The 17,160-nt window shown below is 37.0% G+C and overlaps 1 protein-coding gene across 6 annotated transcripts in view; it reads left to right on the forward strand.

Annotated features, from left to right (window-relative positions):
- Positions 1 to 12,784, forward strand: part of CCDC141 (coiled-coil domain containing 141) — a 205,257-nt gene extending 192,473 nt beyond the window's left edge. For 5 of the 6 annotated variants that reach the window (XM_019460899.2, XM_019460909.2, XM_019460917.2 and 2 more), the window contains 2 exons: positions 5,396 to 6,249; positions 8,429 to 12,784. In XM_019460899.2, the coding sequence (XP_019316444.1) occupies positions 5,396 to 6,249; positions 8,429 to 8,696 (1,122 nt within the window). In that variant the 3' untranslated portion in view covers positions 8,697 to 12,784. Of the gene's footprint in view, positions 1 to 5,395; positions 7,287 to 8,428 lie in introns of those variants that run through there. The other variant, XM_053907289.1, reaches the window with a different exon arrangement.
- Positions 12,785 to 17,160: the final 4,376 nt, after the last annotated feature.

Below are 17,160 nucleotides of genomic sequence, written 5' to 3' on the forward strand. Positions count from 1 at the left end.
GAGCCCGACGCGGGGCCTGAACTCACGAGCAGTGAGATCATGACCTGAGCTGAAGTCAGAAGCCCAACCGACTGAGCCACCCAGGTGCCCCCAATAAATAAACATTTAAAAAAAATAATGGTGTTTCAATAAACATAGGGATGTATAATCTTTTCAAACTAGTGTTTTTATTTTCTTTGGGTAAATGCCCAGTAGTGGAATTATTGGATCATATGGTATTTCTATTTTTAATTTTTTGAGGAAACTCCATATTGTTTTCCATAGTAACTGTACCAGTTTATATTCCCACCAACAGTGCATGAGGGTTCCTTTTTCTCCACATCCTCCCCAAAACCTATTATGTTTTGTCTTTTTTATTCAAGCCATTCTGAAAGGTGTAAGGTGATATCTCACTGTTGTTTTAATTTGCTTTCATCATGGAAGTACATTTATACCAATCAGTGGAGTACTCTTATCAAACTGGGTGAGGACAGCCCTGTGCCCTCTTCTAATCCTGATCACCTGGTAGGCGGCAAAGGCGTTCTTCAGACATTTGCTTTGGAAAAAAATGGGAAAGGGACAAAGTGTTCTTCACCATCTTTCTGTTCTCATCTCTTTTATTTTGTCTACCCCAAGTGTGCAATGCTACCAACTTACCCCTTGGCTGCCCAAAGCCCCTTCCAAAAGCCTTCCCCAGAAATGTCTTTCATAGAGAAGTCCTGTGTTCAAGATCATTCTTTCTCTACTTCCTACTTACCTTCATTAAATCTTATTTATACCAGGATAAGAGTATTGTGGGACTATTTGGAAAGGTAAAGTCTTCTGATGTTCCCTTAAATTTACCATATAGATGGCTCCCCACTGTGTGTACTTTGAGAATTTGTGCTACACACTTACTTCAAGGGATGTAGAATATTATTATATTCTCTATTCCAAACACTCACTTTGTTTGCCTACATGGCAATGGTTGTAAATCCAAGTGGTTATAGCTATCAGTGGAAATGAAAGTTTAGAAATTGTGACAGATATAAGAACTGAGGCCACAGATTTAGGATTAATTAAAAGTTAATTGATCATTAGACATGAAAGTGGGTGAGATCTTTGAGGGGAAAAGTATAAAGAGAAGATTAGAGAACTTAAGACAAGATCACACACTATCCATGTAATTAGAAGGTTGGGGAAGAAAAAGGAATCAACAAAAAAACAAACAGCAGCCAAGGATATAAGAGAAACAAGTTGAGAGTGAGCAGTGTTGTGGTGAATTAGATCAGCTTCCCAGCCATTCTGCCAGAACTTATTAAATTGATGCAAATATGCTCTGTCTGGAAATACCCCTTTCTGGAAACACACACACACACACACACACACACACACACACACACACACACACTTTTTCCCTCTACTAATAGCAAAATGATTTTATGGTGGGGAAATGTTAAAAAAAATAGTATATGTGAATGTTTGAAAACCATTTTCATAAAGGAAACTGGTAGACCCAGAAAACTGTAACTCAGTGAGATTTAAATAGGTGAAGGGGATTAGCAGCACACTTAATTGTGATGAGCACTGAGTAATATATAGAATTGTTGAATCACTTATTGTACACCTGAAACTAATAGAATACTATATGTTAATTATACTTGAGTTTTAGAAATTAATTAATAAAAGAAGTTTTGTAAAATTCCATAATGACTTAAAAATGAAAAGCTTATTTGCCTTTGAGAATAAAGGCAAAAATGCCAAGAGCCTACATGGATTGACTCAGAAAAACTTATATTAAATTCACCTTATTTTGCTTTTGCTTTGTGAGATGACTATTTAATGGATAATTCTAGATTAGTGTCATAAGCAAATTATTCTGACTTCAAAAAGTCATTTGATAAACATATTTATGATCTCTTTCTTAAGGTAAGTGTAAGTACGTGAACTGAATAAGAGTTTGATTAGATTATAATTGTTCCAAGAATCTTAGGTAGTTCAACAGTGTTAACCTGGAAGATAGTTTGCCTTGCCTTGGGGAGACATCTGACTTTGTTCTAAACTCTGCAGTGTTCAACATTTTTATCAATGGCATTAATAGAAGAGGTAGAAAATTTTGGCTGATTAAAAACTCAGTATGAATTGGGGCACCTGGGTGGCTCAGTCGGTTAAATGTCCAACTTCAGCTCAGGTCATGATCTCATGGCTCATGAGTTAGAGCCCCGCATTGGCTCTGTGCTGACAGCTCAGAGCCTGGAGTCTGCTTAAGATTCTGTGTCTCCTTCTCTCTCTGCTCCTCCCCCACTCATGCTCTGTCTCTCTCTCTGTCTCTCTCTGTCTCTTTCTCAAAAATAAATAATTATTTAAAAAAATTTTAAAAACTCAGTATGAATAGCCACATATGGTTCTTATAAAAACACAAAAAGAACTAACATAATCACTTTAATAAAAATATATCACATAGATCAAGGAGATGTTGGTTCCATTGATTAGTTCCCATCTGGAAAGTAAATAAATCCTGGAAATAAACATATTTAGGGGAAACAGTAATAAGTTGAAATGTTTCTGGAAAAGATTTCAGAACATTCTCTCTTATTGTCAGTAGAAATTATCTGCTAGTGTTATTTGCTGTGGAAAGTATTTTTCTACCTTAGGAATTGTAGGGAGTAAAAAAATAATATTCTTGGATTCCCCTCTGAGTTTGACACCACTGAAAGAGAGTCACGGGAGTCAGGAATCAATAACTAGTAAAAGCAGGATTAGAGAATATGGCTTGGACTTTTCTAGTGGGTTTCCTAAAACTTTATCTCTGATTTAGATAGACTTGCCTACCTAAACACTTGGGTGCACAGCTAGACAACCAGAGGCTTTCTGTACAGGGGCTTTTCATAGTTTAAATCTAACATGAATACACACATTTGGTAGAAGACAGATCCACAGGAGAGGCCTCAAAAAGTCAGAGCTGAGCATGTTCAGTCTAAACCTGCAGTTAAGTAAGTCATTTCCTCCCCAAGCAGGAGGGAAGAGTGAGAAGACTAGCCTGGACTTTTATTCAAGTTTTTCTCCTAAGCCTGTTGCAAATTTTCAGACAATTCTTAAACATTACTCTTCTCTAGAGAGACACACATTACCCAAAGAAGGCATTAAGAAGTTGTGTGGCCATGGATGACCCTCAAATCAACAAATGCCTGGTAGGAGTGGGGCTTCCCAGAAGGTGACCTTGATGATAAAAGTTCTAGAGGCAAGGCAGAAGAAGACTGGAGGTTTTAGTAGAAGAAAGAGATTGACAGACTGCGAGACCAATTTTCCAAATAGTCAGAGAGCAGTTAAAAGAAGAGAGAAATTGGACATCTTTGTCGCTCCAGGAGGCCGGTTCAGATCCGTTGTTGGATACTGAGTGAAGGCATATCTTTGCTAAATATAGGAAAAGATTCTTAACACAAGTAAAGCATAAACTTCTATTCAAAGAAAAAACTCTTTCAGGAAAAGTATTCAAACATAAGCTACCAGAATGTCATAGAGAAGTTGCCTATACTGAACAGGAAGTTGGACCAAAGTCCCTATGAAAAGGAAAATAAATGCAGAGCTAAGCCGATGTAGGAAAATCAAAAGAAGGAGGGACATTTCCTACTGGATATGTGTTTATTTAGTTTTTGGTTTTTTTTTTAATGAGAAGGACTTTAAAAAACTTCTGGCTTTGGGGCGCCTAGGTGGCTTAGTTGGGTAAGCATCTGACTCTTGATTTCAGCTCAGGTCATGATATCACTGTTCGTGAATTTGAGCCCTGCATTGCACTCTGTGCTGACTACAGGAAGCCTGCTTGGGATTCTCTCTCTCCCCCACTCTCTGCCCCTCCCCTGCTCATTCTCTCTCTCTCTCTCTCTCTCTCTCTCAAAATAAATAAATAAACTTAAAAAAATAATAAAAATAAAAATTCTGGCTTTTAGGCCCAGAGTTTAAACTTCTACTAAACGGCTGAAGGAAACCACTTTCTCCAAACCTATGCTTATACTTTCTCTGAGGATAAGTCATGTCTCTGGGGTAGTCGAAGGAACACTGTTTTTACTTCTAATCTTCAACCTGAAAACACATTTACGTCTCAAAAATTATTTATAAAGTGAATGAGCTAAAATGAAGAACACAAAGTCAAGGAAAGACATAACTTTCTTATGTGCAAGCAGTGGCAATGGAAAAATCTCAGTAATTTTTAAGTAAAAATGCACCCAAAAAGAGTAAAGGCAAAGAAGAAGTAGATATAAAACAACAGGCTGAGATAGATGAGGTCCCCTTCAGCGTCAATGCTCTTTTGAGTTTGTGCCAGAAAGGATGGATATTTGAGTCTCTTTTTGAAAGCAGACATGGACATGGATTAGTGGGGAGAAATACTAGATCAGTGTAAGCAGGAGGTGATGTACTGCTGTTCACAGTCTCCTAGCATGACCTGCCCTGCACATGGCACGGAAAGATAAGTGGCAGGCACTCCTCTTTTGTATCTTGTGTTCTCTTGTGAAGGACCGTAACCTGTGATTGTTCCATTAATATCTACCTCCCCCACTGGGCTATTATCTCCCTGAGGGCAGAGACTGTATTTACTTTTACTCATTTCATCTCACCAATGCCTAACATGGCACCTAGTATGAAATAAGTGCTCAGTAGATATTTTGCAACGGGAGAATAAAAATAAGGCGCTTAAGAAAATAAAACCAGTCATTAAAAATGACTTTATATGGCCTAGAATTGTCAAATTCATACTGACAGAAAGTAGAAGTGGTTGGGGGGATGGGAGAATGGATAGTTCAGTGTTTAATGGGTAAAGAGTTTCAGTTTGGGAAGATGAAAAAGTTCTGGAGCTGGATGATGGATGGTTGCACCAATGTGAGTGTACTTAATGCCATTGAACTGTGCACTTAGAAGTGGTTAAAATGGTAAATTTCATGTTATATATTTTACCATAATAATAATAATAATAAAGGATGGCTTTCCTAAGGAAAAAAAGAGGGGTTATTCTTAGGAGGGTCTGAGGGATCACCTAACAAGGGAGCCTCTGATGTTTAGGAGCTACGTGTTCACATGGAATGTAGACAAAACAAAGCAGAATTTGCCGGTGGAAGAAGGTTCCTCAGATCATGATTTGAAAGACATTCATCTGATTCAACCCCTTCATTAGAGATGAAAACTAGGGCTTTCTCTCCTCTCTTTCATAAGGTCTATCACATTTCATTCAGAGACTAGAGGTCAGTTTACCCATTTCTTAGTCATGGGATGGGACTGTGCCCAGTTTAAACAGACAGATGGTTTCAAGTTCAGTAACGCTTGTGTCAGGGCCCCGAGCTCTAATTCACTGTAGCTTTTCTTAGGTTGTCTGTCTGAAGTTGAGTTTGTGACTTGGAAAAAAACTCAATGACTAACTCAAAGCTTTGGCTTTTCTGTGTTGAAGGAGAAGGCGCAGGTAGAAGATATTTTGACTGTCAATGGAACAGGAGAGGGTCAGCTCCCACAGCACCTGACGCAGCTGCTCTCTGACAAAGAGGATGCTGTCCAAGGCCATCTCCTGCCTCCAGACATGCTTTCGGGGGAAGAATATGAGTGTGTCTCACCTGATGACATCTCCTTGCCTCCACTCCCGGAAAGCCCTGATTCCCCCCTTGCCCCTGCTGACATGGAAGTGGAGGGGTGGTCTAGCCCTCCCCGCAGCCTTCCCATGAGCAACTACAGGATGCAGACAGGGGCCAGCTGTCCAGGGGAGGCCCAGGAATCTGGCATCCCACCACCTGCTGCTTTTGCTGATGCTTACAATGATAAGAGAGAAACATTTTCAAGTCATTTTCAGAGGCCCTCTCCCCAGTTCAAAGCTGAAGTCCCATTAACCTCCCAAGGAATTTTGGAAAAAAGTACTGCCTTCTGCAAAATCAGTGCTAAACATCCAGAGAGCATGCTGAGTGAAGTGCATGAGAGAGCTTTACAGCAGCACCCTCAGGCTCAGGGAAGTTTGCTAGAAACATGGGAGAAAGTGCATGCTGATAACAATGTCACTAAAACCCAAGACAGGCTGCATGCTTCCCAGGATGCATTCTCAGGCCTTGGGTTTCGATCAGGCTCCAGCCAGGCCTATCAGAGGCAAACGGTCCCCCAAGAGGAGATTAAATGTACATCAGCAAAGAACACCGTGGTCAGCCTTGCTGGCCAGGCACCTAATTTCTCCAGGCTTCAGTCTAATGTAACTGTCATGGAAGGTTCTCCAGTGACTTTGGAAGTTGAAGTGACAGGATTTCCAGAGCCTACACTGACATGGTGGGTAGCTTACAATGACAAGTCATAAACAAACACATTGAATGACTGAGCAAATCATTCTGTGTGCACTAACTGAAAGGTTTAGGGACAGCTGATTAATATTCTGCAACACTGCAAATCTGCATGATTCAGCCTCACACCGGCCCCCAACTCTGACTGTAGTCCCAGCATGGCTAAAACCCCCTAGAAAGAAAAGTAACTACATAAAATAATAGTTGACTAACTCCAAAAGCACTGCAACTTAGCTGTGTTCTTTTTTGTTTGTTTTTGTTTTCTGGTATTAGTTTAACATTCCACATTTCTGAAGACTATGGGTTGAAATTCTTTCCCCTTGTTTATGTCTACAAAAGCATGACATTTTCTTAGTCTAACATCCCATATTCGATTCAAAAACATACGAATGTGGGTTTTTCTCTTTTCCTTCATTTGCCTATTTCATCTTTTCCCTCTTCCCAACAGAGTCACACACCACTTTTGTGATATTTGTTTGTTTCACTAAGATTTCTTTCCATAAATTTCTTCAGTATGAGAGATGGAATAAAAATATTTCTTTCACAGTTGCTCCCGGTGACAGGTAATAAACCCATTTTTGAAAGGTGGTGTAATAACTGAGCTGTAAACCATAGGATTTCCCTCTGGAGACATCATTATTTTTTAGCGTGTTTGTTTTAATAGAGAGTAAACTGCAGAATACAGGGTTTGAATCACTGTTGTTTTAAAAAGTAGTTCTCACTTTCTCAACACGTGGGTTACTTCTAAACATTTAGAAATTTTTTTATCTTTGAAAAACAAAATTAATTCTTGTTCTTAAGTAGATTTATCTGAGGACAAAGTTACAAATAGGTGAGACTGAATTCATACTCATCAACTAAGATAAGTAAGGTAACATTTACTTATCATAATATTTCGGTAGACATTAACAGTTCCGATGACTGTGTGTGCCCATTGACGATACTTGAAGTGTGAGGTGGTTATCTGAAGAATCTATGGGAAAACTTTGGTTCCTCAGATCATTAAAAGAAACTGCACTTATGCTACAGTGCAGCTGTTTGTGCTTCTGTTTTATTTTGTTGTTTTTACAATTGCATGTTTTTGACAGATGAGGAATTTCATATTTATGAATTTGAAAGATATTTAATTCATTATTAAATATCAGTTCACCCCAAAGAAAATGTCGTCTGCAGTGTTTCTTGGTTTTGTCCACACAACAAATAACTTAGTTAGTATTTCTTGAAGAACTATTGCAATATTGTGAAAAGATACCTTGCTTTTGGATTTACAATTAAGTTTTGCTCAATTAACAACTGGCAAAGTCTTGGAATCATACATCCTTAGGACACTCATAAAAATGCAAAGTTATCACTTAGGCAATGGGAACAGAAAATGACTCAGGTTTGTCACCACTTCTTAGGTGAAGGAACATGGGTGTAAATAAATAGAAAAGAATCTAGAATATACAAAATAAATTATTTGCTTTATAAAAAGAGGCAGCTAAGTGCTTGTGTTTATAGGAAACTTTTCAAAACATGTCATTAACAGTAATAATCCAATTACATAAATGCCTTTCATAATTAGAAATCATTTTCTTCTAATGAAATTAATTCATAGAAATTAAATGAGTTCATTTCACCAGGAAATGCTGTATAAGTGCCTTTCTCTAAAACAGCATATTAATACTCTGACGTGGATCTTGTGGGGTCCACGAATACAATGGGATGGATGAGTCTTGCTCCAACATAGATTCCCAGAAGTCACAGGCTGCTGTTCCATAGCAGCTAAAAGAATGACACAGGCCAAAGAGAGGCATACCATTTCACACTCTAGGTGATTGTTGCTATAAGCAAATGGTGGCCCTGTGTGGCCAGATGGTCTGGGGTTTTTCAAAGAGTAGTTGGATATCTGGATTTTTATATGCAATATTCCAATTGTTAAATGTTGTTGAAAAATTCAATTTTTTAAAAACATGGTCTGACTCAATCACACACTTCTCTGGCCACAAGTCGCCAACCTCTGCTTGAAGAATGAACAGCCCCATTGGAATTTGTGGCAGCTGCAAAGTTCCTGCTAGTACTAGAGACTATTGCCAGTGGTAATGGGTTTGTTTGCAATGGTTTTTAGATCTTGGAAATGATGTGAATATACAGTGATCCTAACTTTAAAAACTGACTCTCTGCTTCAGGTACAAGAAGGGCCAGAAATTGTCTGCAGATGGGCACTTACAGGTTTTACACAAGGAGACAAGACATTCGGTGTTCATTCCGAAGGCATGCGAGGCAGACGCAGGCCTCTATGTGGCTCGGGCCCAAAACTCTAATGGCATTCTCTCTTCCAATGTCATCCTCCACGTGACAGGTAACCACAGGCCGCCAATCACAAGAATAAACTGGATAACACTGTGTGTCGTCTATATTAGTGTGTCCCTAATGTACTGGGTACTCACACAGTAACTGTGGGGTTAGCACTCCTGGATGTCATTCTCATGAGCCTAAAGAACAATGCTATGGTTGTTTATTTTCCTGTATCTCCCACAGAACATCCTCCATGAAGCGTACCCCCATTCTGGTCATGTTGTTTGTTCAGCTAATCCCACTGCTCAGTGAAATAATCACATTTTCTTTAGTGTTTTAGTATATTTGAAGACGTTGGTAAATTATTAGCAGTGGATAAGCATACATTTTTGTATTCTAGAGAGATGTGTTCAAGACAAAAGCACAGTAAAATACACTGTTTATTCCCTCCCAGTTTAAGAGCATGTATATTAAGGTTCACTTCAGTAGAAAGATGTGAGTTAAATTTCAAATTCAATTGTTTGATAATTTTTTCAGTTTATTTATTTTTAAAGAGAGAGAGAGGGAGAGCAGGGAGGGGCAGAGAGAGAGGTGGAGAAAGAGAGAGAATCCCAAGCAGGCTCCATACTGTCAGTGCAGAGCTGGACACAGGGCTTGAACTCACAAACCATGACATGATGACCTGAACCAAAACCAAGAGTCAGACACTTAACTGACTGAGCCACCAAGACACCCCCAATAACTTGTTTTTAATTGTGGTCATAAACATCTCTTTGTAGAATAACAGTAGAAATATTGAAGTTGTAGTTTTCATTATTGCATAAGCTGTCCTTTCATCTTGTTTTATGTCTTTATCTCATTTATTGAAATACATTCTATATATTTTCAACCTAGCCTTCCATCCTAAGTCTGGGGAGGCCATCGTAAATAATCATTCCTCATGCTGATCTCATGGGTTTCACAGTGGAGAATAGATGTGCTGTTAACTTCAAATGAAGTTTCAAACTTCCATCAGCTGTACATGTCATAGAGCAAAATGGAGCACAGGCTGCAGATGGACCAACATAATTCCTGTCATGCCACTGTCACCTTTTGGGTAGCCATGTATATACACCAGCAACCTGCTCTTCCTGCTTCTAATCTTGATTCTTCAACTATTTTTGCAGCCTGTGGTATAGACATCTCAATGCCTCAGTTTCCCATTTGGAAAATGGGTTCATCATCTACCTCTTGGGCAATTGAGCATTTTTGTTTCATGTCTTGTAAACATTTGGAAATGCAAAGCATTCTATGAAGGCTAAACGTAATTATATTGGTTGATGTAATTTATCATCACACTGCCTCCTGCCCACTCTTCTCTTTCAGATGCTATTTCTTTAGGATATTAAAGGAATAATATTAGTCTGTGATTTCCAAGCTTTCCCATGTGGGATGTTGATGGTTTATGAATTGGAAGTCAAATTCCTTTCTAATTTTGTAAGACTGTATCTTATTCAAAGACTTGAAATTAACCATAGTAGGATGCATTTAGTATGATAAAAGGGAAAAAGAAGAGTGTAATAAGACAACATAAGGTGAATTCTATCCTTCTAATTATCACTGTAATACTGAAGAATGCTCTATACATTTCTGAAATATATCATTCAGAAAAGAGGGTCTTTTTCTGGTTCCTTTTAAAAATAAACATGAATGAGAGAGGCATTTGTTTTTAAATTTTAAACATAGTCTTGTCATGGTAGGCTAAAATCATTGGTTGAAAGAATAATTTATTACATATTTTAATGAAGAGAAGGAATTAATTATGTTGCTGCAAGACTGTCTACAATAATATTTAAATGTAATATATTCAAGTTAATATTAAAAAGTTACCAAAGGTTATCTGAAGACATGAAATGTGTGGTTGTGTAAAGTTGACATGTTTTCCTATGCATTCAATTTAATTAAAAAATTAAATCACTTAATTTTCTTCCAAATTTTGACAGAAATCTATTAAAAGCTTATATATAACATCCTAGGGAATCTTTGGTCCAGTTTCACATATTTTTCATATCTTGCCTAACTGCTGCTCCCATGTTGAAGCTAAATAGTAAAATCTATTCATGTCCAAAGAGGGTGGTCAGGACCAGGTAACAAATTCTTCTCCCACTCTATGTCTCTTTCCTGTTAATTCAGTAAGATCTCCCTTTCCACTTTGTCATCTTGATGAAATTTGTGGCTTAAGGTTATTAGGGCATGGAAATAGCTGATTTGCTTTACCTGTTGCATGCCACTTAAAGGCTAATCCTTTGAGGACTGTATATCCATGATGTATGACTAAATAAGGCATAAAAACCTCTGATACATTGGATGTATATATACCAAATATAACATGTATTTGATATATATTTCAAATGTATGTATATACATACACATATATGTACACACACATAGAACCCAAATATTGGGAAAAAGCATTATACTGATATTCAAGATATATAGGTCAAGATATATAGTTCAGCTAGCTATCTGTATATCAGTCTATCTGTCCAATCATTCATCTATCCAACCATCCATCCATCCATCCATACATCCAAGTATTTACCTATCTACTTACCTACCTATTACCTACCTATCTACCTACCTACCTACCTATTCTTTTGCGCTATTGATTGACTAGTAATTCCAGCAGCAGTGAACAATAATTAACTATTCAATTATTCTTCCAGCTATATTTTAATTTCAAAGACTTACATGTGATTTTCTTTTTGCCTGGATTTCTGTCTTGATAAAAGAATTCTCCTTATGCAAGTGTGAACTAAACTTATTGATTAAAAATGAAAAACCTGGGAAATTCAAGTGATGTTTCTATTTAAAAATATATACATTTATACCCATTTAGAGAAAATTCTGGACAGTTAGTAATACCAAAACACTTTTCAACAAGAAAATATAAATGACAAGGAAGATTAAAAGGAACATATACTTGACACCTTGAAGGAATGCAAAACAAAATGAATTTGAGTTTCCTGTGAGGCATGATAACTGAGCTTTCCAGTTCTGATTTTCTAATAAAAAGTGTATAAACATTTGGTGGTAAAATTTTTTTCATACTCAATTCGAAGAGAAATTTATGCAGGAATCCTTACATTCAGATCTCTACACATTCTAAAATTTCTAAAATCTTTGGAAAAAGAAGCAGTAAACAATTAGTTATCTCATTCAATAATGCTAACCATCACTTATAATCAAGATGCAGCCTTAAAATAGATGACTGTAAGAACCTTCTAACTACTTCACTCAAGTTTTAATTTCTTCAAGTGGTGCACAAGGCCTTTTAGTACCTGGCCTCCCCTCCCAACCTCTATTCCATCACTTCTGATCCCCCCACACGGTGACATTTTACTTTAGGTTTTTAACCTATCATGTTCTTTCTTCTCTCTGTCCTTTCTTCCCAGAACTCCTTCCTATATGCTAACCTATCTTCATGTGGCTTAACTACTGCATATCCTTCTTGGTCCATTTGAGATACAACTTCCCCCAGGAAGCCTTCTGACCCATCAAGTCCAGTGTAGATGTTCCTGCTATGTGTGCTATCAGAACCTGAGCTGCCCATGTCATGTCCCTTGATACATAATACTGAAATTGCATGTTTGAGCATCCGTCTCCTCTGTGACAGCCCTGTTCATCACTATATTACCAGCACCTAAGACATAGTCATATTCAATAAATATTTCTTGAATTATTAGAGGCCAACAAAAATACACTCAACTTGTTTTTTTCTTTTTCTGGAGAGAGGGGGTGGAGGAATGTGAAAAGAGAAAGATATATTTGTTACTTGATTATTACTTTTTATTATGTCCATTGACCAATCAGAATCAGGTTCTAGTCATGAAGTATATAGGCATACTACAATGACTATGTCCAAAATGCCAAAACCTCAATTTATGTACTTCTTTCAACACCCCACAAATTATCAGTATCTTATTGTAGTAATCAATAGTCTCAGTAATCTGGCTGTATACAGATTTTACTTAAAACCAACATTTCATTCATATGTGTAAATTTTAAAAGAACCAAATTCAAGGATTTCTATTGATTTCCAAATGAACAAAGGCAAAAATATTGTACCTTGTTCCACTTGTTTTTATTTGTGACTATTCCCTACTAGAAATTGCCATCTGAAGTTTTTGACATTCCTGTTGTATGTACTTTGTTTTAAGTCTGTCCATGAAACAGTTATTTGAAACAAAATAAAATATATGCTCCTAGTATGCTCTGATATTGTGCACGTCAATGCAAATGCCAAAGCATAACACACTGTTTTCCATTAGCAGAATCTTGAGCTGTATTAGCCAAAAGATTTGCATTCACTAAATGAAACAGTGTCCTCCTTAAAGCAACAACAATTCATTTTCTCTGCTCTCATTACATGAGATGAGATTTGAATGTTATCAGCTGTGTATGAATTCAACCTTAAAATGGAAAGCACAAAGCTGCTAATTTGGCCTTTACCCATGAATCCCCACACCACTGTTCCTTGTGTTGGTGAGTGTTTATATAACATCATCAGCTACCCAAGCATCAGGGGTGGAAGTTGGATGCATGACATTCCTCCAGATGAACAAATCTTTGATTCTGGAGTTTGGCCAGATCTTTCTTCTGTTCAGTGGAAATTTCATTTGTATAAGCCAGGACCTAGCAAATCCAATTCTTTGTATCCTCCTTTTTATATTATAAAATTAACACCTATTCTCCTTAAGGAACAAGGGAGTAGGAAGAGCTGTATGGACAAGAATGTTTGTGTACATATAGTTCCAATTAGCACAGTAAAGACTGGCTGAAACTGAAACATATTTTAACCAGAGGAGTAGCTGGAAAACCTTTATCCAACCTGATCTTTCTTTAAATCAGAAGAATAATAGTTATATACTTTGATGTTTTCAATCTGTATTCAGATGGCTCCCTGCTATGGCTTTTTTCCATTTAGGACCCACTTAAATATCAATACTTGTGAAATAACAGCTCCAGAGCTAGCTAATGAAATAAACTTTTCCCTTTGACATTCAACAACTGTTCTTTTCCAAGAACCTTATTGATCCAACAACTACAAAATGGTATTTTTATCTCATGTTAGCATTAAAAATCATATAATGAAATCTCCTGAAGATAAAAATTCAAAGGATGAAATATATAAAAAAGTATAACTTATTCATGGTGAATAGTCTCCAACCCATATTATTCTCATGATGCCAGAGAACCTTTCTTTGTAAGAAGTATTATGCAAACCCACATGCAAACAAGCTGTTGGCAAACAGGGCCACTGTAAATGCAGACAAAGTAGGAAACCAGTTACCTGGCAGGATCAGAAAGGCTAAAATTCCCATCTGCTCCAAAGTGTCTTCCCTAGCCACCATTGCCATGCTGACTCTCAGAGGCCTGCCTTTGATTAAAATTAATGCAGCTCTAGAAGATGCCTCTTAAAATGAGTATTTATCATTTCTATTACTCTTAAAGGAGTAAAAGAATTTATCATCATATCCTGGTCTGGGTTATCAGATTAAATACAATTGTTTCCCCTACCAAAAAATAAATTCTTCTGAGGAACTGGGATATGTGGGAGCCTGAATGAGTTGTATGTTACGTTCTACTAAGTGTTGGGAAATGTAGGACAGGAAGGGAAAAATAGCCAAACATCAGGGTGAGGAAACTGAATGTCAGCTGGGGGTTTCATCCTCACTCTCAATGTGAATTTCCTATAGATTCAGGAAATGTATGTGGGGAGACCCCTGAGGGGAGATGAGGCCACAATAAAATGTGTCTGCATGACATTTTTTGTTACCCAATTAGAGGACTGTACTGAGTTGAATAGCATCAGGGTTACCCTAAATCCAGTGACTGGTGTTCTTATAAGAAGACCATAACAGACATGGAGACAAAGGAGGCACACAGGAAAGGGCCATGTGATAAAAGCAGAGATTGGTGGCATTGTCAGCCTCTTCAAGTTCTGGAACACCAGAGATTGCAACCGCAAGGAACAAGAAGTAATAAACTATTCTTCCCTAGAGACTTTGCAGAGAACATGGTCATATTGAAGCCTTGATTTTGGACTTCTAGCCCTCAGAGCTGAGAAAGAATAAATTTCTGTTGTTTTAAGCTACCCAGTGGTTTTTTGTCATAGCAGCCTCAGGAAGCAATACCAGGACCATGCTCTAGAAAAGTCTATTCAAGTCTTTCTCTGGTGAAAAAATTCCCAGAGACATTCATTAATAGACACCAACCAGCCTTTCAAACCAGCACTCCCAGGTGTTCTAGAAGGCCTCAGTTCTCTTCTTAATTTGGGGGATCACCTTGACACATTTTAATCAGTGAACAACTATATTCATCCTCTATGTGAACATTGCCCACCATGTGCACCATAGCACTAGGGGTTCTAAAGGAAGAGTCCTTCAAGACAAGTCCTAATGAATTAACTACGTGCTTGAACAAGTAGTTGCAAGAACAAGAACAAGAAAAATTGGCTACTTGTTTGAACAACTATTTGCAAGAACAAGAAAAAGAAAAAACAAGGTAGTATGTAATCAAAGTGAGGAAAAAATGGCCTCCAGGTAGGGGAGAAGACAAAGGGAAGCTGTGGTTAGAAATGTGAGCCAGTATACGGAAGTGTAGTGTGACACAGTGTAAAGAAGAGAGAAGTTCAATAAATGGGACTACTCACACCTAAGTATTAGGATATGTACGATCTAAAAGAGCACTGTCAATCAATTAGATCCAACTGACATTTATAAAATAGTGTATTCACCAATAGCAGAATACACATTCTTCTTAAGCTCACATGGAACATTCACCAAGATACCATATTCTTGGCTGTAAAACACACCTCACTTAAATTTAAAAGAATAGTAATCATACAAAGCATGTTCTTAAACCATAATGGGATTAAACTAGAAATCAGAAAGATAGCTAGAAAATCTCCAAATATTTGGAAATTAAACATACTTCTAATAACACATGGGTCAAAAATAAATCTTAAGGGAAATGTTTAAATATTTTGGAGTACATAAAAATGCATCAATATAAGGGAGGCAAACCATAGAGACTCTTAAACATAGAGAACAAACTAAGGATTGCTGGAGTGGTTGGTGGCGGGATGGGCTAAGTGGGTGATGGGCATTAAGATGGGCTTGTTAGGATGACACTGGGTGTTATATATAAGTGATGAATCAATAAATTCTACTCCTGAAATCATTATTTCACTATACGTTAACTAACTTGGATTTAAATAAAATTAAAAAATTTAAAAAATGCATCATACTGATCCTTGGATATTAAAAACCTATTAAGGGAATACTATAAGAAACTGCCCACAAATTTGATAACTGAGATGAAATGGATCAATTCCTTGAAATATTTAAACTACCAAAACTCACAGAAGCAGAAAGAGACAACATGAATCACACCTATATCTATTTAAGATATTAAAACAATAGTTACTAGGCTTCCAAAAAAATAAAGTACTATGCCCAGATGGTTTCACTGGTAAATCTACAAAATATTTAAGGAAGAAATAATACCAATTCACCAAAATCTCTTTAAGAAATAGAAGTAGGGAGAACAGTTATAACTCATTCTATGAGATCTGAATTACCCTAATACAAAAACGGATAAAGATATTAAAGGAAAACTATAGCCAATATCTCTCATGAATATAGACATAAACATTCTCAACACAATACTAATAAATCAAATACAACAATGAATAAATCAGATTTCTCACACAAGTGCAATTTGGTCCATGTATGCAAGGCTGGTCCGGTATTCAAAAATCAATCAATATAATCTGCCACATATACAGGCAAAAGAAGAAAAATTACATGCTTATGTCTGTCAGTTGATTCAGGAAAACCATTTGAGAAAATCCAACATGTGTTCATGATAATTTAAAAAAAAACTCTCAGAAAACTAGAAACAGAAGAAACCTCCTCAACTTGATAAATATCTACAAAAATCCTATAACTAACATCATACTTAATGGTAAGAGACTAGACATTTTGCCCCTAAGATTGGGAAGAAGGTAAGAGTGTCTTCTCACGACTCTTATTCAATGTTGTACTGGAATTCCTAGCCAGTGAATAAGATAAGAAAAGGAAATAAAAGTTTTACAAGTTGGAAAAGAAGAAATAAAACTATATTTGCAGGTATCATGATTTTCTAGGTAGAAAATCCCAGTGAATCTACCAAAAACTCTTGGAATCAATAAGTAAACAGAGCAAGTTTATCAGAAGCAGAAGGTCTGCAACAACTGCATCCAGGAGAAAGACAAGGAGTTAGCAATTAAGGAATCACAGTGAATCAGGCATCTTCAGAGGCAGGGGCAAGGGCAGGCAACATGAATTTGTCCCTTTTCCACAAATTTGTTACAGACAACATGGATACTTGTCATCTACTTGCAACGCTTCACATTTGATTGTTCTTACAGCTTTCTATGATATTTAGGAGATTTCAAAAGAGATATATTATTTGAAGCAGATGATGCTCACCAGGGCAAGGGGATACTTGATATGGAACATAAATCAAATGTGATCATTTACTGGCCATTGTCATTATTAACAGACCAAGAGAGAAAAATTAGAAAGACATCGTAGTT

Source organism: Panthera pardus, unplaced genomic scaffold, assembly GCF_024362965.1.
Source record: "Panthera pardus isolate Hobbes unplaced genomic scaffold, ASM2436296v1 HiC_scaffold_10, whole genome shotgun sequence".
Taxonomy (NCBI): domain Eukaryota; kingdom Metazoa; phylum Chordata; class Mammalia; order Carnivora; family Felidae; genus Panthera; species Panthera pardus.